This window comes from Manis javanica, chromosome 15, assembly GCF_040802235.1.
Source record: "Manis javanica isolate MJ-LG chromosome 15, MJ_LKY, whole genome shotgun sequence".
NCBI classification, from domain to species: Eukaryota; Metazoa; Chordata; class Mammalia; order Pholidota; family Manidae; genus Manis; species Manis javanica.
Genome location: NC_133170.1, coordinates 86,925,127 through 86,945,099, shown reverse-complemented (window position 1 = coordinate 86,945,099; position 19,973 = coordinate 86,925,127). Strand labels below are relative to the sequence as shown.

Sequence of the window (19,973 nt, the reverse complement as noted above, 5' to 3'; positions counted from 1 at the left end):
CCCGGGCAGGGGCTCACCCCAGCCCACCGCATCCCCATAGGACTGTGAGGGGTGCCCTCGGCCTGGCGATGGGAGCAGCAGTGCGGGCCAGCCCGCAGCATTGGCATCCAGGCAGGGGGGGCGCCGCCTGTGGTGCCTGAGCCGAGGGCCCCGAAGGGAGGAAGGCACGACGCAGCAGTCGGAAAGAAGGACTAAGTTGATCTGCTGAATCTAAATAGACCTTTAATTTTTATTTTAGTATCTTTTAAAGGTGATACTCATATATAAGGTTAAAGCTGATTTTAGTAAAGCAGCATTTCATTCTTTAAAAAGGGTGGAAGAACTCAGGAGTGTGGCATGAGCTGGTAACAGTGCCACCTTAGGCGCTGCCGCCACCTGGTGACCCAGACCTTGAGGACAGACTATGTGTGCACCATCCGACGATTTCCAGGTGTTCCCAGCTACTCCCATTTCCAGCGCCTACTAACATGATGTCCGAGAACCTGCCCACCTAAGAAAGCCTATTGGGATCTGTTGGGGTCAATGACTGGCACGGGTACCCTCTGCCGTGATTTACGGACATGTATGTTCCAGGCTCACTACAGTGATTTTGCACAGTGAGCCGGTCCCACCTGAGCCGCTGTGCAGAGGAACAGTGTCAGCAGGCATTGGCCCCACAGGCGTCCGGTGGGCCGCGTTAAGGAGAGGCCCAGAGCTGCCCAAGTGGGTTTGGCAGGAGCACACCCATTCGCCCTAGCTGCCCACGCTGGGCGAGGGCCTGCCTGGGCCCACATAGACGGCCTTCTCCAGGCCGTCCACCACCTGTGAGTACTCCAAGGACGAGGTGAAGCTCGTGCACTCGAAGTGGCTGCTCGCTCGCACGTGTGCCAGGAATTCCGGGGCTCCTGGGAAGATGACGTTGTCAGCCAGCAACACCGTCCCCTTGCGTAACAGGCCACACTCCTGCGGGGGACAGATGGAGGGGGGAAGGTTCAAGGGTGCCCAGTGAGCCAGCTCCAAACTGGGGAGCCAGAGCGCCTGGCCAGACGGCAGCTCTGAGCACACCCTAGCCTGGGGTCAGCCCCTCTGCAGTTCCTGGGGTCCAGCGGTGTCTCCCCACCACCCTCTGTCTCCACCCTAGCAGCACCCACTGCAAGGAAGGGGTGTGTTGAGCAACAGTCCCGCCTCCAGAACAGCAGCTCTGAGGCTATTTGCTCTTCCCTGCTGCACCCCAGCCCCCAGAAGAGTGGTGGCGGGCACACAGTTCAGCCTCATGAAAGGTTTGCTGGGCCGGTGAACGGAAGAGATGACAGGGCTGGATTCAGACCACAGGGCCTCCTTAAGGCCAGTGGGACCTGGGGTCACCTGGGGTCAGGGAACACATGACTCCAGGTGAGAGGTGCCTGGTGCCTGGTGTGGGTTGCTGGGGCTGTCACTGGAGGTACTGTGGGAGCCACACCTGGCCAGGGTGACCCTGCAGGGGTGGGGGAGGTAGGGCAGACCTCTCCACCCAGAAGCCCGCTCTGGACATTTGAGATGCCCCATGTCCACCAGCGCCTGGGCACTGGGCTCTGCAGGGAGAAGCAGCTGGACACAGCTGCAGGCAGAGACCTGCCAGGTCCAAAGTTCCTCCAAGCTGGCAGAGCAGCTGCTTAGATCACACAAAACAAAAGAAGGAATCTGGGGGGGGAAACGTTTGCTTGTGCAGGAGAAGCAGCGGAACAGGGGGGCCCAGGGGTGTCATCTTGTAGATGACTTTGGAAGCACAGAGCTTTGTTTTCATGTTGTTATAAAACAAAAGTTGAAGAAATAAGCAAACATCACAAGCAAAATCAAGCAAGTGACCCCAGGTGTATCTCAAATCGCCAGCAGGACCATGCGCACGGGGCATCTGCAAGCGACTTAAAAGTTCAGTGACTTAGTCCGCATCCTTCCTGGGGTGTGCCCTCCGCGTGCAGGGGTCTCGGCTCTCCCAGGGGTGGCTGCAGTCACTTCCAGCCGGTGGGTGGTCAGGGAAGCTGAGGGCCTCTGGCCCAGTGAGCACAGCTGGCAGGTAGGACAGCCCATGAGCCAGAATTTGGGCAGAAAGTACCACTATGAATCATGGAGCATTTTGTCTTAGAACAGGGACTTCCAGCAATCTCGGCTGAAATGACCCAGAACAGAGAAACCCAGGAGGCCACCCCGGCTCAGGCCCTTTCTGGGCAGAAAACGCATGTGGTGAGCCTGGAGCAGGGGCTCCAGACCTCCAAATCGGGCTGTAGGGCTTGGAAGTGGACTCCGAGAGGCACTGCCGGCCACGGATGGGACACTGGAATGACAGACGTCAGACACTAAAAACTGACAAGTTAACTGTGAAAGGAGGAAATGCACTTTGAGTGCCTTGGGAGGATGCCTGTGCCAGGCCTGCCCATGGAGGAGGCTGGGCCCTATCGGCCTCTCCTCAGACACTGCGGGCCTCCGACGGGGCACAGACTCCCTGGAGAATTCCTGCCAGCAGCAGGATGCCTGGGGGAGGAAGCAGCGCTCAGAAGACCAGGCAGCCTGTGCCTGAGGTAGTTTAAAGCCACATCCACGGCTGCTTGCCCCTCCCTCCATGAAGCAGGGCCTCGGACCGGTCCTGGGTTGGACTGGGCTTGCTGACCACTCCCGACAAAGCGGAGGCACAGACAACAGCAGGTGGCGCCAGGTCCCTGCTCCCCTGTGGCCCTGGGGAGAGCAGCTGCCATGCTCCGAGGACACTCGGGCCCTGTGGGAGAGGCCGTGTGACGCGGGCCTGAGGCCTCCTCGGAGCAGCCATCATGCTTTGAATTACCGTGTGCTCCTGCCAGCCCCTGGCCCTGACGGAGGTGCAGTGGGGCCACCGCAGAACCCAGCTGGCCCTTGACCCCAGCACAGCCAGGGGCCCACAAACATATTTAAAAAGAACAGCCGTTCCCAATTCGTGATTTCTTTTGAGATAATTACCAGCTTTGAACAAGCAGCACAGAGAAAACTACTAGCTTCCTAGTTGCTAAATGGCAATATTTACTGCTTTTCTGTACATTCAGGCCCCTGCAATCACCACACACCAAAGCTGCTGGGATCCTCCCCCTCCCCGCGCAGGCCCAGCGGGTCGGCCACCTGGTCTCTGCCCCCAGTCCCTGCTTGCAGGTCCACACCCTGCCCTGCAGCCACTGTGCCCGCGGCCTGCATGTCCCCTTGCTCTCCCCACACTGCCGGCCCACCTTGGCCAGTGCAGGTCCCCGTGTCCACCGCTGGTCCCCAGACCCCTCCCTCTCCACCTCTCCTGCCTCCCTGAGCTTGCTGGGTCGGTGCACCGCCCTCCCTGCAGCCACCCTCTCACCCACCACGCAGCCAACAGGGACCTTCCCCCAAGACAGCCCTCTGTGCCCCCATCCCCGAGCGACGTCCGAGGCCCTCTGTACTTGGCTCTAGGCCACTGCCTGCAGAATGTTCCACCCCCTCACACCCACCAGGCCAGTGGGAACCCCCTCCCACCATGCCCACGCTGACAGCCCTCCTGGCCCTGGCGCCTGGCCTCCACCCTCATACCAGAACCACTTGGGGTAAGGTCCTGCCCAGCCATGGCTGTGGTAGCCGTGGCCTCTGTGCCCAGGGGCCCTCTGCACTGGGGAGTGTCCAGCCCAGGGGGAGGCTGACAGGTGAGCATGGGACAGGCCATGCGGGCTGCTGGGCAGGGAGGCCATGGTGGGGCAGTGTGTCTTGAGCCCCCTGCGGAGGATCCCTCTCAGTGTCCTCTCCTGCCAGGAGGGACAAGTTAATGATCATGGGTATTAAACTCCACATCAGCTCATCAAGGGCGCAGTGGAATGTGTGACAAGGAGCTCACCCCGCCCCTCCCCAGCACAGGGCCCGGCGCACCCCTGGCCGGCTCCCTCTGCCCAGAGCTGTTCCTCCCACCTCCGCCTGCCCTGGGGGGCCGCCTCTGGCCCTCCGTGCTCTGTCCAGACAGCTCCAGACACCGGTGCCCCCCAGGGCTGCCCTTAGGCTCAACCAGGGCCTCCGTCCCCAGGGGCCCCCGTGCCACCAGCACTGAGGCCCACCCGGCGGGCAGCTCACCTCCAGGAGAAGCGTGTCCGGCAGATAGCAGTCCTTCCAGTGGTCAAGGAAGACCATGTCTAGCGTGTCTATGTCGTACTTCTTCTTTAACTGGGGGATGACATCCTGGGATTCCCCGACAATGATGGTTACCTGGCACAATGAGCACCTCTCAGCCCCCACGCCCACAGGGGACAGACGGGCTACCCTATCTGGACACCCCTCAGCCCCCACGCCCACAGGGGACAGACGGGCTACCCTATCTGGACACCCCTCAGCCCCCACGCCCACGGGGGACAGACAGGCTACCCTATCTGGACACCCCTCAGCCCCCACGCCCACGGGGGACAGACAGGCTACCCTACCTAGACACCCCTCAGTCCCCATGTCCACAGGGGACAGACGGGCTACCCTACCTGGACACCCATGTGAGTGTCCACCCAAGTTTTCTTGGGGTTCTAGGGAGATGAGTCACCGCTCTGCCCCCTCCGCCTGGGAGTTCCCTGCTTTGTGAACCTGGGACTCTCTCACAGAGCTGCTGGGGATCCTCTGAAAAGGCCTGGTAGGTGCCACGGGGCTCGGCCACAGCAGAAGAAATGTGGCCTTGAACCTCGAAGGGGCAACCTGGGTCCTCCCACCCACACCTGGCCCTGGGGCTTCGGTGCCCATGTGTCCCCGGGGCCGTGACGTACCCTCTCTTGCAGGCCTGCGAAGTGCAGCATCTGCTGGGTGATGGCAGCATAGTCGGGGTTGAGCTCGACAGTAAGCAGGCGGGCGCCAGAGGGCAGCAGGCGGGCCATGCGCACGGCCGAATAGCCACAGTAGGCCCCCAGCTCCAGCACCACGGAGGGGCACTGCTCTTGCACCACTGTGTCCATAATCTGGCCTGGGGGGCAGAGGGAGGGGCAGGCCCAGGGCTCCCAGTGCCTGGCCCCCAGCCTGCCCTGGGCTGGGTGCCCCTGCACACTCAAGCTCCCAAGGACCCTTAGGCCTCTGTGCCTTTGCACATGCTCGCCTCCCCCTCTTCTCCATGGTCCCTGGCTGACCCCAACTCATCCTGACCCAGAGCTCCCCCGAGGGACCTTCCCACCCCACACATGGGCTGTACTCAGGCCCCAGCCCCGCCTTCCTCGAGCTGGACACTGTCAGAGGCTCCAAGGGGACTGGACAGTGGCTGTCACTTCTGTCCCCAGGGCCCGGCTCCAGACAGTGCAGCGCAGCTCCCATCTCTGCCCCAGGCTGCAGTCCAGAGTTCAGGGGGCAGCTCCAGGGGGCCTGGTAGGAGCTGGGCAGAGTTCAAGGAGCCTCGTGCCCAGCTCACATGGGCAGCCACCAGCATGGGGCCATGCCATCACCTCTGACGTGTGTTGGCTGACTTGCTCTGTGGCTGGTGGTGGAACCTGAACAGCAGCCTCTTGGGTGGTTTATCAAATACCCCTCCCTCCCAATGGGGACAGTGATGTGGGTGTCAGGGTCTCCGCATGACATCTACTGCTGGCAGGGGACGGAGAGGCTGGCTATCAGCTCAGGGCTCCAGAGGACCACCCCCCACCATAAGTGCAGTGTAATGGGCGCCCTCCACCCCACGGTCTGCGCCACCACCTGCTGGCTGGACTGCCCACCTTTCTTGTCGCCCACGTTCATGGCCCATTCCTTCTGGTAGCAGTAGGCGTCGATGGCCGCCAGCACGCTCTGTGGGTCCCCTGCCACCGCGTGCTGCAGGACGTGGCGGAGGATGCGCTGCTCCTTGCTGCTGCCTGTGAGCAGGTTGTAGATGGGCTGCCACACAAACTCGCTCCAGGTGATGACGAGCCAGCCATGGCGTCGTAGGCTGAGCAGCAGAGCCAGCAGTGCCAGGCCCAGCAAGGAGGCGCCCAGCAGCGGCAGCAGCGGGGCCCCCAGCATCTGCAGGAAGAGGGCGGGCCAGGGGGGGGCTTCAGCCAGCTGGGGGGCTCAGGTCTGCCGCATGGCCTCCCCCTCCCCCTCCTGGGGGTGCTGCCACCACCCTCATACTGATGTGGCCCAAGGTTCAAGAGTTCAGCCACGTGCCGGTCCCATAGCTCAAGTCAGCGCTGGTGGAGTCCAGCTGCTGCCCCCAAACAGCTTCCTGTCCCCAGGGCTGCAACCGCAGATGGACAGAGCACATGCGTCTGCTAGTCCTGCCCGCAGACACGCTGTCACAGCTCCCCTTCCTGGGCACTCTCCCGGACCGCCTGGGCCAGCCGCTGCTTGACTGCAGGGGACACGGGGAGGCCCTGACCTGTGCGCAGCTCCCTTGGGTGCCCACCCTCACACGGTCCAGGAGACTTGTGTGGTCCTTTCAGTGAGTTTTCAGCTAAGGCCAGAGGCAGTCCCCAGGCCAGGCACAGCACACAGGGTACAGACCCCCTCACCACTCCCCTCCAGGACAGCCACGTGTGATGCATTTGTCCCCTGACAAGGAAGGCCGGCCCTGCTGCCTGCACCACAGAGTGAGACACACGCCAGCTGCAAGTGTGGCCTGCCCTCCCCCGCAAGCCACCCTTCAGGCAGGTAGCTCAGGACTCAGTCGGACAGAGCTGGGCCCAGGACCCCCGGACACACGAGTAAGACCAGGCCACTCAGCCCCGGGTCTCCGGCTGGCACACCAGGGTTCACAGAGCTCAGGGTGGACGCCCAGATTTTAGGCCAAAGACCTTAAAATGAGAAAGGACCACAGAAAGAGGCACGTGGGAGGCCCCCACTGGCCTGCGGTCACTCACAGGCTCCTCCCATAAAAGGGCTCAGCAAGGTGGTCTTGTGGGGAAAGGTACGTCCAGGGGTGCGGGCGGGCTGAGGGTCCCAAGGAAGACCCCTCAAGGGCTCCAAACCCCAAGCCCCTGGACCGCAAGGAGGCTTGGTGGGCAGAGCAGAGGATGAATGGGAAGCTGAGGCTCGACCTGGGGGCAGTGGACACCCAGCTTTCTAGGTGGCCTATTCACACAAGGCAGAGTGGACTATGTGCTCGGCAGGTCCGAGTCTGAACACGTCAGGGCCCAAATCCGGGGCCTACGGCCGCGTTCCTCTCACTGTGCCCTGTGCCATCCTGGCCTTCAGAGCAGCTTTGCCAGCCAGCTCCTGCCTCTGTGCTGGAGGAGGGGTGTGCACGCTCCTGAGCTCAGCAGAACAGCAGACAGAATGTGCCGGAGCCCTTTTGCCTTTAGATAATCATCAACAGAAACCGTGATCTGAAGATGAGCAGGGTCCGGGATCTGGCCCTTCCTGGGGGCCAGCCTGGTCAGGGTTGGGGCAGTGCTTTGCTCTCCTTTCTCGGAGGAGACAGTGGGGGGCCCCAGAGGCATCAAGATGTCACCTGGAGTCCCCCAACCTGGGACACCAACCCAGTTTCCCTGCTCCTCCTCAGCACTGCCCCGCAGGTCACGGCAGCTGGGCATCTGCGCTTTACGAAAAGCAGCAGAAATAAATGAACCCCTTTGCTGAAGCCGTGTTTCCCCAGGAAAGAGGTGACAAACTGGGAGACAGCATCCAAGACCAGGGGCGAGTCACCGGCCGCACAGATGCACGTGCTGACCCAAGACGGGGGCAGCTCCACAGCTTTCGGGGGCCTCACACCCTGGAGAGCGTGAGCCCGGGAGACCAGGGGTGGGTGCTGGCACCAGCACAGAGTGCCCCTGCCCAGGCCGGGCCCCGGGCCCCACCACACCTGGCAGAGCGTGAACGCAGAACACGGCGACCTCGCCCGGCTCCTGGGCCATTCCAGCAAAGGGCCCCGAGGGGAAGGGCACGCCAGGACCTGGGGGGCAGGCGAAGCGGAAGCAGGGGGCAGCTGGGTGGCCGCGACCCCCCACCGGGCTCCTTCCTGCAGGGTTAGGGCTTCCCAACCGCACATCGGGGCGGCTTCGCTGGTCATTACTATCGTTACTGGTTTGGGTGGTGAGACAGTGAGCCGCTGGGGCTTATTAACTGGATATTTTTTTAAAAATCTAATCGATGTTAGAAATAAATACCAAAGAGAAGGAATATTCCACTTCAATAGCAAATTACCAGGGGGACCCTGGAGTTGTAAACTACAAATTTCAATCCCCTTAATACCTGAATTGTGTGAAGATGTAGCTTTGAAATCGCTAATCTCGGACACCGTCTGTCCATGACTTTTGACAGCACCGTGTCCCCCACGGCTGATGGAGGGCGCATCCAGGGGAAGCCACGCCACCACAGATGAAAGGCAGCCCAAAGTCACCTCCTTTTCCCATTGGGAGGGGAGGGCATGCTCTGACAGGCCGGGCGGCTCCAGGCATGGCAGACGTGGCGCCCCCCCCTGCACACAGCGATGCTTCCCATTCATGCCCGACACTTACCAGCCACTGGTCCCCTCCCAGGGCCCTCGTGGGCCAGTGGCATAGGGCTCAGGGAGATGCTCAAAGCTTCCCTCCTTCCCACACAGTGCCTGGGGAAAGGGGCCCACCGTACCCGGTCCTCCAGCGACCTGGGATCAGGGAGAGTCCTGGGATTCTCCTGGGAGTGTCGGGGTCTGAGTCCCAGAGAGAGGGACTGGCCGATCCTGGCTACCAGGCAAGTGCTGGCCACTGCCACGCTGCCTCCTGCTGGCCTCTTCCTCGGCTAACACACAGCCCTCCCCCGGGGTCTCCCTGACCACAGGCCCCCACTGCTCCCAGACGGAGCTGCTCTGCACTGCCCAGCTGTGCTGGAGGACTTACCCACCAGGCCATGGGCAGAGGGGGGCAGTGTAAGGAGGGACCACAGCCCCTCATTATCCCCCCAGCCATCCAGATCTGCCCAGCTTTATAAAACAAAAGAATAAACAAACGAGCCATTGCTGGGCTGAGCCCTGCGGAGGGTAAAGAGAGTCCCAGTTACCTTAGGAGAGGCAAATGGAAAGAGCAATGCTGGGCATGGCTTCAAACCACCCTGGAAAGGGAGGGGAGACAGGAGGACAAAGGATGCTCTGCCACTGGCCCGGAGGTGCCAGTGTGGAGGCTGGGGGCACTCTCAGATCCTCTGCTTTTGCATATGTTTAAAACATGCCATAATGGAAAGTCCTCAAGTGGCTTGCCAAGCACACTTTTCAAACACGGTTTCCCAACCACATGGGTTTGGCTGAGAAGGCTGGGCCTTTACGAGACCTCCACAGGCGACGTATTTAGTATCATAACAGCAGAAAAGGAACTGAGGAAGACCCAAATAAATGACAAGACATCCCATGTTCATGGTCTAGGACACTTGATAATTGTTAGTATGTCAATACTACCCAGAGTATTTACAGACACAATGCAACCCTTGCCAAATTCCAATGGCATTTTGTTCAGAAATAGAAAAACCCATCCTAAAATTCATGTGGAATCTCTAGGGACCTACAACAGCCAAAACCATCTTGACAAAAAGTAAAGTTAGAGGACTTACACTTCCTACTTTTGAAACTTACTACAAGCTATAGTAATTAAAATAGCAGGGGGCAGACATATAGACCAATGGAACAGAACTGAGAGGCCAGAAATAAACCCTTATGTCTACGGTCAAATGTTTTTTAATAAGAGTGCCAGGACAACCCAATGAGAAAGAACAGTCTCTTTAACAAATAGTTCTGGGACAACTAAATTTCCACATACAAAAGAATGAAGCTGGACTTTTACCATAACATACGACATACAAAAACTAATGCAAAATGGATTAAAGATGACTTTAAGAGCTAAAACTATAAAACTTTTAGAAGAAAGCATAAGAAAAAATCTTCATGACTTTGAACTTGGCAATGGATTCTTAGATATGACACCAAGAGCACAGGCAATAAAAGAAAAATAGATAAATTGAATTTTATTAAAGTAAAAAACATTTGTGCATCGAAGGGCACTATCAAGAGAGCCAAGGACAATCCACAGACTGGGAGAAAATATTTGCAAATCGTGTATCTTATAAGGTTTAATAACCTAAATATATAAAGAACTCCTATAATGCAACAAGAAGACAACCAACCAGTTAGAAAATGAGCAAAGGACATGAAACATGAACAGATGTTTCTCCAAAGAAGACAAACAAAGGACCAATAAGAATATAAAAACATGTTCAACATCATTAGCCCTTATGGAAATGCAAAGCAAAATTACAAGATACCACTTTAAACCCATTAGGATGACTATTAAAAAAAAAAAAGGAAGGAAGAGTTAATGAGTTGATGAGGCTGTGGAAAAATTGGCAACTTGTGTACTGTTGGTGGGCACATAAAATGGCGCAACTGCTGGGGAAATAGTTCGGCAGTTCCTTAAAAAGTTAACATAGAATTGCCACGTGACCCAACAATTCCACTCCTATGTGTACACCCAAAAGGAGTGACTCAGGAGCTCGAACCAATGCTTGCACACCCATGTTCACAGCAGCGCCATTCGTAATGACCAAAGTGCCCATCAGAGTGTACAGCGGACTACGAAATCTTACTGGTTATTAACGTGGATGAGGCACAGACACATGCTGCTGTTAGAAAGACAGACAGACAGACATGAGCAGCCAGGGATGGGGAAGATAAGGCTAAATCAAAGAACTGCCCAAGCCACACCTCATTGTCTCATCAAAAATAAAATTTACATTGTGGTTTTGCCACCCTCTCCCCAACCCCCCCAACATGGGCTTTTCTGTGTGCATTTTGGGGAAAGACATGAGTGCCAAGAGGAATGGCTGTGTGACTGTCCATCAGATGGTCTTACCCTGTCAATCAAAGAGGTGCCTCAGCTGGGACCTGACAAAGAGACCCCCTCTGAAAGACAGGGCCTTGGTCTACCTTGTCTCTGGCTCCCTCCCCTTGGAGTGCATTCAAATAAACCTGCCTTTGTCTACCTTGACCTTGGCCAGCTCCTCTCTGAGAGTGAGGTATTCAAATAAAACCTTCACTAGGCTTCACCACTGTGTCTGCATTTCAATTCTGTTTCCTGGTTGGGGGAAACTCAGGAGAATAAATGTGACCTGAAACACTACCACATGGATGAACCTCAAAAATACCAAGCTAAGCGAAACAAGCCAGACACAGAAGGATAAATATTGTAGGGGTCCACTTACAGGAAGCATCTACACCCAGCCAATCCGTAAAGACAGGGAGTAGAAGAGAGGTTGCCAGAGGCTGGGGCAGGGGAAATGGGGAGACTGCTGACTGGCAGGGTGTCTGTCTGGAACCGTGAACAAGTTCTGGAAGTAGTGGCAATGGCTACACAGCAACGGGAGTTTACTCAATGCCAGTGAGTTGTACACTTAGAAATGGTTAAAATGGTAAACCACTGTCTCTTCTGCTACAGTAAAAAGAAAACTAGTAGAAAATAAGCAACCCTATTTCTGGCCCGCCCTGTTCCAAGAAAGAACAAGGGACATGCCATTCCCCATGGGGAAGCCGGATCCGGAAAACCGCTGCTGCTCCCATCTCCCTGGGGACCAGGATCTCAGGACAGCGCCTGCCTGTGGCCTGCTCGAGGAGGTGCGCGTTCCTGTCCATTCTGCAGCGCAGGGAAGGGGGCCCTTTCCGTCAGGCACAATCTGTGTGCCACGTGCGCTTCCTTCCAAGGGCCCCCTGGTTCGTGCATCCAGAATCCATTTCCTCACAGACCCGGTGAGGGGCAGGCCTTTCCCACCGCCCAGAAACCTTCCTTATTATAAGGCATTTCTTAAGTATCCTCCCTCAACCCCAAAACCATGACCTCCATCAATTCTGATCACCATTTATCCTCAAGAACCAGAGGGGGCAATCAAGATGCTTGGCAGATGGACCACAACCCCTGACCACCACTGGGTCAAGGTGGGGGACAGGCAGATGGGCCACTGACACCTAGAGCCATTGGCCCCCAGAACCTTCAGTTCTGGGATCCTTCGTGACCAAAGCGCTTTGCCGAAGCCACCGTGATGCATAATTAAACCTCACTAAGGCAGGACCCCCAGCATCTGCACTGGGAGGCCCCTCTCCTGGTGGGCCTGCCCAGCCCCTTAAAGCTCCGGCCTTTTAGGTGTGCTTTTGACCTGCAGTTTTATCGCTCTGTCAGCTGGTCAGTGTTCTTTTTCACATTTAACACATCTGAGATGACACTCATCTTTCTTTAAAGGAAACAAACACTTTTCATAAATATATTGCAAGTAAGCATCAGTGGAGGAGTCACTGAGCCTCTTAAAAATTCTTGAAAAAGATGAACCAACCGTACGACTTGGTTCCCCAGCTCTTTGAGAAAAATCCATATAGGTGAGAGGAAATGCCTTCGGCCTCTTTGCAAAGCCCTGAATCTGCTGTCGCGCCCCGTGGCCATGTCTGAAGAGCAGGGACACCTTGGTCTCTGCCCCAAAGACCCACCGGCTGGAGCTGAGCACCTCCCTGAAGAGCTCGAGGGCCCAGCACCCCGCCTGCCCCATCACACCTGGGCACCCGCTTAAGGGACCGCTACCACAGGGCCAGACCCCTTCATGTTGATGGGCTTATTGCTGGGAGCAGGGTGGGCCTCTGGCGGGGTGGCCAGGATCCTCTGGAGACAAAAGGATGGGGACTGTGGGGAGGGACGGGGGCAAGAAAGGCCTGCTGGGGTAGTGTCAGGGGAGAGGTGGCTGGCCTCCTGCCCTGTAGGCCAGAGCCCCACCAGTGGTCTGGCCGCAGCCCTCCCGGTCTGGGTGCTGGACGGGGCCTCGCCATCTCCCTCCTCACAGGCCGGACGGCGGTGCCCAGGAGCCTGTCTGCTCGTTTGGGCAGCTGGCGGTGATTCTGACTCCCAACCCAGCACCCAGACACCCACTGAGGCAGTTGCTGGGCTGGACGAGAGGCCAGGCTTCTGGAAGGTATCCCCTGCGCCGGAGTCCTTTCTGGCTCCGGGCAGGGCCCCTCTGATCCTGCCCCTCCCTTCTTGCCCACCTGCTGACCACAGCCACCACAGGGCTGACTCTACCCACTCTCCTTCTGGTTGGCATGACTTACTAAGGATAATTCATAACTTCACTGGTTTCTTTGGGAACCTGGAAACCTCCCCCAAATGACTCCTCTGAGACCTCTCCCCTCCACCTCTCCCCTCCTGCCCCTCACCCACGCTCCAGCTTCCTTGCACCCTCTGATATGTCCCCCTGTGTGCCCCGGACGCTCTGCCAGACCTTTCTCTTCCCCTCCAGCCCCTCAGCTCCCACAGTCTCTGGCATGTGGGGCCCCTGCCCCAAAGGGGGCTCTCAAAGGATCAGGGACCCCAAAAGCAACCCCCTGAGACTGAAAAAGAAAAAAAAAGCAAATTGGAAACAGACAGTTGGCCCATGTTAAGACTGTACCTATGGGTGCAAACAAGTCCTAACGGCCTCCTCTACAATACTGGTGGAGAGCTTTCACCCTGATACCGAATATGTAACCAGCTGCTCCATCTGCCAAAAACACACTTCGGATAAAAATATAAAAAGGCACAAAGACAAGGGCCAACTCTTATACCAACTAGTGGGTTTTACATAATTGCATTTATGCCTGATACATGGCTAAAAGTTTTAAATGAAAACCATAATGTCTCTATTTGCGTATTTGTCCGTTTATATAGGTATGTATATATTCCCCTACCTCCAGACGGTATTACCAGATTGACTTATAACATTCCTTAAAGGAGTTCTATCCTAATTGGCTCACAGAGAAACAAGTGCTTATATAAATAAATTAAAATTTCCTTAAACTCCTAGAGAAATAAGAACCAACTCAACTGTTTTTCAAGTTCACAGAAATTGGGTAAATCTTTGGCAAATAAGACTAGCTTAATATTGTTGATTTAATAAAACAGGCGTTATCTTCAGAGTTGTCAAAATTAAATATAAAGCAAACACACGTTTTTGTTCTATTTTGGTTTTTAGCCAAATAAGTTAACATTATATCTATTAGATGTTTAAGAGAGCACAAATGATAAATCTGATTTTAATAAAAATTCTGACGTACTCAACTGTGTTTTATAATGTCTACCTAAAAAGGTTACAAAATTTTTCTGATAACTTGCAACCTTAAAGTTATTACCAAGTTAAATAATATTGAATATGTAAATAATTTCTAAATAAGATAAAGTACTGAAACATCTTTATTAAGCATAGTTTAAGTGTATATGTTTCTGGCTAGTTATTTTTATATGGTACAGAGAGGGTAAGGAATATTGCTGCAGAATATTATATATGACAGACAATTCACGATTATCTATTTGCAAGTTTTCTCTGTAAAATAAAAGTTGTTAATGGTTAAAGATTATAATCAATATATGAAAATAAAGCTGTAACTAGAAACAGAGTGAAGGGTAACAAGTTTGCACAAAGTATGAGAGGAAAATAGGATGTGTTTACACAAACTGTGCAAAGAATGTAGGATGTGTTTTTGTTGAAGAAAGAAGGAGAGTGATTTTGTCCTAAAGTTAAATTTTTAGAAAGGAAAGTATAGGAGAAAACCTGAATGCATAAAGAAAGTCGTAGAAGGTTTGTGGAAAAGGAATTTCATGTTATGAGGTCAAAGCTGGCTAAGAGTAAATGGACTTATATATAAAGTTTTAAAAATGAACTTTAGTACCAATAACGTACTGATATAAAACTAGAGTTCGGTTTTCTCTCTACTACAATAACAGAATTTCTTGGATTATAGCTCTGCATTTAATAAGAGACTCTAAAAGGTTTTCTCCACCTTTTGAGTAATCTTTACCAGTCTTTACCTTTGAAGAAACAAAGATTCTATATCACAACAAAATAGTTCCCTATGCTTCATATTGTCATCATCATGTCTTTGATTACTTAAGAGAACCTAGTCTCATCACCAAGGAGCCAAGGCTTTTTTTGCAATCATATTACCACCTGTATTTACTTTTGAATTCTTTTACTGTCACTTTGGCTAAATAACCAAATATCGTTTCACAGTGACCTGGGATCCCATTTAGTCAAATGTCCAAATCGTTAGAGATTTTTGACAAGTTTGCTTTCCCCAAATCAAATCCTAAATGAAGCCTTCCTGACCTTGAGCTGACTTTGGAATTTCCCAGAGGCCCCCTGGAAGACCTCAAAATTATGGTTCACCTTTTGTAAGTTATATTTCTATGAGTAAATAATATTAACATAAGGATGTTAGAAATTTATACGAAGTTCCTACAGACTTGCCAGTGCCCTCAGCGTCCATGAGATGAGATGTCCCTGTGTAATGTTATAGGTCATAATTTCAATTACTGAAAACGTTGACTATCACAAAAACAACGAAACTTCCCTGTCAGTTGGGTTATTTTTATAATGAACTCTCATCAGATTTTTAACCATGGCCATTTAAGGTCTTTCTTTAGTCACCCACAGAATTTTTGCTTCACTCTGATTCTCCTAGGAAAGCATTTGCAATCAGGCCAGAGTATTTCACTTTAACAAAAAAGGGGCTGTTTCTGAGACCTGTGGAAAGGACTCTGTACTCTGGGGTATGGGCTTCGGCCAGCACTGCTTCGGTCACTTGCAGACCATGCCGCCGGAGTGAGTAAGGCTTTCCAGAACTCATGGGCTTGGGAAAACTGCTAATTTGAGACCAAGCAGAACAGGAATTAACCACACAAGACAAAACTGAAGCATCCGTCTTTTCCTGCCTGCCTGATCCCTTTCCAAATCAGAGACTGTTACTAAATATTCTTATTCTCTTGGCAATAGAGTTATTTGCTTAGGTTCACTGAGAATCTGTCCTCCTTGTGATAGGTCATAATTTGTGAAATGCTACTTATATTACCAAGGCATGTCATATTTCAAAATGACGCAGGGAGTCAAAGAAAACAAAACAGTTTAAGGAATTGCAGTCGACTTTATGGACTCGTGCTTACAAACACCCCCTTGAAAACATTGGCATGATACATGGCTTACAGAGCTCCCAGCCTTAGAGGTGAGTAAGGAAGGTCACTTCCAGGCAGGCCCAGAAACCCTAGGGTATTTTGGGGACCTTGAAAAGAGAGGAATTTACCCAAATCTACAGATGAAGTCTGACAGCAAGTTCTCTGTTTGGCTTCCTTTTAAAAGGCCAATCTGAGATTCCCTATAAAAAGTTCCACAAAGCAAACTTTAAAAACGCCTATGTGGTCAATTTCCATTCTTGCTGCACTTAACGAAAATCAGGCCAAATTTAGTAACATTGAAATTCTTTCATAAAGATTATCTTACTTTGATGATTTTTTTTAATCAAAAAGGGATGTGACTGTAGAGAGAAATTTTATCTCAACAGAGAAAAATACACCCTTGTGGATTATCAAATTCTAATCTATTCATTGTCTTTGAGGTTTTATTATCTACCTGTGAACCTGACAGGAACCTGCCGCCTGACACATTTTGTTGGCCTCACCAAATCCTTGGTTTTAAGAGTTTCCTTCAATATCTGCTAGTTTCCAATTTCCCTCCCTCCTGACTTGGCATCACTGACGGCGAAAACCTTGCTGCCCAGACCCTGGGAGCTACGTTGTTTGGTAGCTGCTCCTTTTCTCCAGGACCTGAAAAAGCCCCCTACACTGAAGCCGGACCACCTGAGATAAAATTCAAAGATCTCAGCACCACAACGAGCCATGCACGGCCCAGCGGGTGGGGCGCTGCGGCTGTGTGGGCCACTCTGGAGACCCACAGGAATGCTCACATCTTCCGCGCTCCGCCCTGGGAACTGACCTCGGCTGTGACACTGATGCGTGCGCCATCGCTACACTTGAGAGACCAGCAGCTGGGAAATCCACCAGGTGGCCCCCGCCGTTCTCCCTCCACTATCGAAGTCTAACCTCTTCCCAACTGTCCACCCTTGGGACTCAAGAACAGGTTTACAGTCACTCCAAACATTAATCTTGGCTTTTCTTTGTCTCCATAGAGATGCCCCCCATTAACTGCCTGATAGCTGGCACCACGCAGCAAATATCCTCAACTGCCAAGTCCCAACAGATGGTTCAAGCTGGCCCTTAACGAACAAGAGCCGATCAAGTGGAAAATGGACTTAGATTTTTCAGGGGAGAGAAGAATGTCTCTTCTTTCCTTCAACGAGACAGGGACCTGACAGACTCTCCGTGGCCAAACTCGAGCCAGGATCCTCTGAGCCGCCTTGCGAGGCCCCAGCACTGGCCTCATAAAGCCTTGAGCAAACACTGACCTAGCGTCTCACAGCTCAAGGCTGCACCTCTGCGATGCTAGGAGGACCCTGGCATCCCTGCGGTGCCTGCCTGGGAAAGCTCGAGGCTGTCCAAGGAGTGTGTCTCGGCAGCACCTGAGGACGGGGCGCAGCTCCCAGCCCCTGTGGTGGGGGGGAGCCTGACTTCCTCGACCCCGGGGTGGGAGGTGCTGGGGGGAAGCGTCACCTGAACCTCTTCCCACCTTTTGTACTTTCTCGCTTCCCAGATTCTCTCAAGTTGCAGCCCTGACCCCTCCTCCTCCCCCATTTAAGAAGCCCTGGGCCTTAAGCAAATCTAAGAAAATCGGAATGGAACTCACCACTTTCCCCTAGTGCCCAAAATTGATGAGCGACACCTGACCTTATGGCTTCAACAAGTGCCTGGCTGTGTCACCTCTTTCCTTGCTGGGCCCAGACACCCCCTGGCAGCACCTCCAGGGGCTGGGAAGCAGCAGGCACTCCGCAAAGCTCAGGCACAGGCACAGGACACCAAGGCCCCTGGCAGATGGAAAGACTGAAAAGCTGGGGGCGGGTCAGGGCTCGGGCGCCTTCCCCGGCTCCCCATGTCACATGGGTGTGAGGCCACAGGGTCCGGCCTCCGGTAACCCCCTTCCTGGGGGCAGCCACTCCCCTGAAAAGAGGGGGGGCAGTACCCCACGGCCTCCAAGAGGGAACCCACTAGGGAGATCCCCGAGCCCCACGTCCCGGGCCTCCACAGTTATCAGGCTCCCAAGAGTCTGATTGCAGCCCAGAGACCGAGTGCGACCTTCCTACGGTGGGTCAGGGCCTGGCTCTGCAGACCCGGCCGCAGCCCGCCCCGCGACACGGCCCCCCCCACGGGGTCCGGGTCTCCACCTCGGTCTGGAACCCTACCTCCCGTGGGATGTTCCCCTCCACACAGCTCCCCCACTTCCTCAGCCCGGTCTGGTGCCCACCTCCTGTCCGGAGACCCCCACCCAAGGTCGGGTCCTCGCGGCCCGGTCCCAAGTCCCCACCCCGCCCCCCGAGCTCCCCGCCCCCGCGCGGACCCCCAGGCGCCCCAGCCCCTGAGAGTCTCCAGCACAGGTCTGCAGGCTCCCCACGCACCCCCGGGGCCGGCGGCCCGCCCCGCTTCTCGGTCCGAGGGCCCCTGCCCGGCGGGCCCCATCCCGGACCCGCGCACCCGTCGCGGCCCCGCTTCTGGCCGCCGCCCCCCGGGCCGCCCGCGCCCGCGCACTCACCTCGGCCCCGCGGGGCGCCCCGGGCCCGCGCAGGCAGCGCCGCGGGCAGCCCCGGTGCGCAGAGGCCCCGGTGCGCAGAGGCCCCGCGCGGCGCGGGCGGCGGCGGCGATGGCGGCGGCGCTGCGGAGCCCCGGCGCGCGCTTCCGCTGGCGGGCGCGGGCGCTGTGGGGCGGGGCGCGCGGCGCGGCAGGTAGGCGGCCCGGAGGGCGGCGGCGCGGGCACTGTCGGGGCGGGACGGGGTCCGTCGGCCGCCGGCCACCCTCAGCCCCGCTTCCGCGTGGGGAGGCGGCCGGGGCCGGGGGGCGCTGCCGGAGGCCTGCCGCGGAGTGACCCGCGCCCGCTGCCCCGCAAGCCAGCGTCAAACACAGTCCTGACGGCGGAGATGCCCCAGCTCACCAGGGGCTGGCCCTGCGCACCCCACTGGCCAGGCCCGGCCGCCGCCTCCGCGAGGCCCTAGCGGCCACACACAGGGGTGCTCGGGGCCTCTGCCGTCCGCACACGGCGGGCATGGTGCCCGCCGCGCTGTGCCAGTGCCCCGAGGAAGGAGGACGGTGCCCGAACCAGCACGGTCATCATAAGCTCCGGGGGTGCCGCCAGGGTGCACAGTGTACAGCCGCAGCCTTGGGGAGCCCAGGGTTCCGGTGGCCCTGCAGAGTACCGGGAGGTGGGGGGTTGGGGCCGCTCCAGGGTGGCTTTGCTGACCCCTGGGACCTGACCAGGGCACCCATCTTTCAAAGCCACTTTGTGCATGTGTCGGGTGGGACATTCATGAGGATTAAGAGCACAGGGCAGTGGAGCCTTCACTCCAACGGGCGCTAGCCACAGGTCCCTAAACAGGAGCACCGCTGGGGTCACAAGCCCTGGGCCCTTCAGCTGCCCTCAAGGTGGCCTTGGGACAGGCCTTTCATTTCCTGATGGGCAGCCGGGAGGATTCTGGCCCCACGCCCTCTGGCAGCAAGGGGGAGGCAGCCCCCAGGGCTAGAGGCTGGCTGTGGCCTTGACCGCGGTTATGGGCTGGAGACAGTGCCTGCCCCCAGCAAGGGCGCCCAGGGCCAATTCTGAGCCTCCCCTCCGCCTCGGCAGCTTCCCCTCAGCAGGAAGGTGCCTGCCCTGTCCAGGGTGAGGAGTGGCCGGTGCAGCCCCTGAACAGGAGCCAGACTGACTGTGCTCTGCTGTCCCCTGTGCCCCTAATGACTGCTGCCAGGAGAGAGCGCACAGGGGGCCTTGCCTGCCCCCTCGGAGCACCGAGCCCTTCACTCAGCCTTGCCGTACTCACCCCGCTCTGCTCTTTGTTGGCCCTGGACCAGGCAGGCCTGGGGTTCAGAGGAGCGAAAGTTAAGGGACAGAGGGCTCAGAACACAGAGGAGAGAGACCTTTCAGGGACTGAGTCCTGAAGGCAGGGAGGGTGTGCCTGGCAGAAGTGGAGAAGGCGCCCAGGTTACCGGAGTTCACACTGTGCCCCAGGGAACCCCCTCTCCAGGTCTTTCCTCCCCCACAGGCTACCCCAAACCTCCCAGGATTTAAAGGTTGATGTGCTGCCGTCACAGAAGGCCCACAATTGGCCCCTTCCAGCGTCTGTCCCGCCAAGAGGGCTCCTGGGCGTGCACGGT

The 19,973-nt window shown here is 55.8% G+C and overlaps 3 protein-coding genes across 9 annotated transcripts in view; 2 read left to right on the top strand and 1 right to left on the bottom strand.

Moving 5' to 3' along the window:
- ARVCF (ARVCF delta catenin family member) overlaps positions 1-2,847 on the top strand; it is a 45,694-nt gene extending 42,847 nt beyond the window's left edge. Inside the window, exon 17 of the mRNA XM_073223719.1 lies at positions 2,102-2,847. Coding sequence (XP_073079820.1) covers positions 2,102-2,134 — 33 coding nt within the window. The 3' untranslated portion in view covers positions 2,135-2,847. The remainder of the gene's footprint in view (positions 1-2,101) is intronic.
- On the bottom strand, positions 206-18,497 carry COMT (catechol-O-methyltransferase). 4 transcript variants are annotated; one of them, XM_036993604.2, is made up of 5 exons: positions 18,364-18,497; positions 5,664-5,946; positions 4,734-4,927; positions 4,063-4,194; positions 206-942 (listed from the first exon to the last, which is right to left on the bottom strand). In XM_036993604.2, the coding sequence occupies exons 2-5, from the start codon at positions 5,944-5,946 to the stop codon at positions 733-735; spliced, it is 819 nt and encodes a 272-aa protein (XP_036849499.2). In that variant the 5' UTR covers positions 18,364-18,497; the 3' UTR covers positions 206-732. The 4 variants fall into 4 exon arrangements, with proteins under 4 accessions (XP_036849499.2, XP_036849500.2, XP_073079858.1 ...); XM_036993605.2 differs by having other exon boundaries at positions 4,063-4,167; XM_073223757.1 differs by lacking the exon at positions 18,364-18,497 and adding an exon at positions 17,505-17,650.
- TXNRD2 (thioredoxin reductase 2) overlaps positions 18,430-19,973 on the top strand; it is a 45,082-nt gene continuing 43,538 nt past the window's right edge. For 2 of the 4 annotated variants that reach the window (XM_036993602.2, XM_073223735.1), the window contains exon 1: positions 18,430-18,553. In XM_036993602.2, coding sequence (XP_036849497.1) covers positions 18,472-18,553 — 82 coding nt within the window. In that variant the 5' untranslated portion in view covers positions 18,430-18,471. The remainder of the gene's footprint in view (positions 18,554-19,973) is intronic. The other 2 variants (XM_036993597.2, XM_073223736.1) reach the window with 1 other exon arrangement.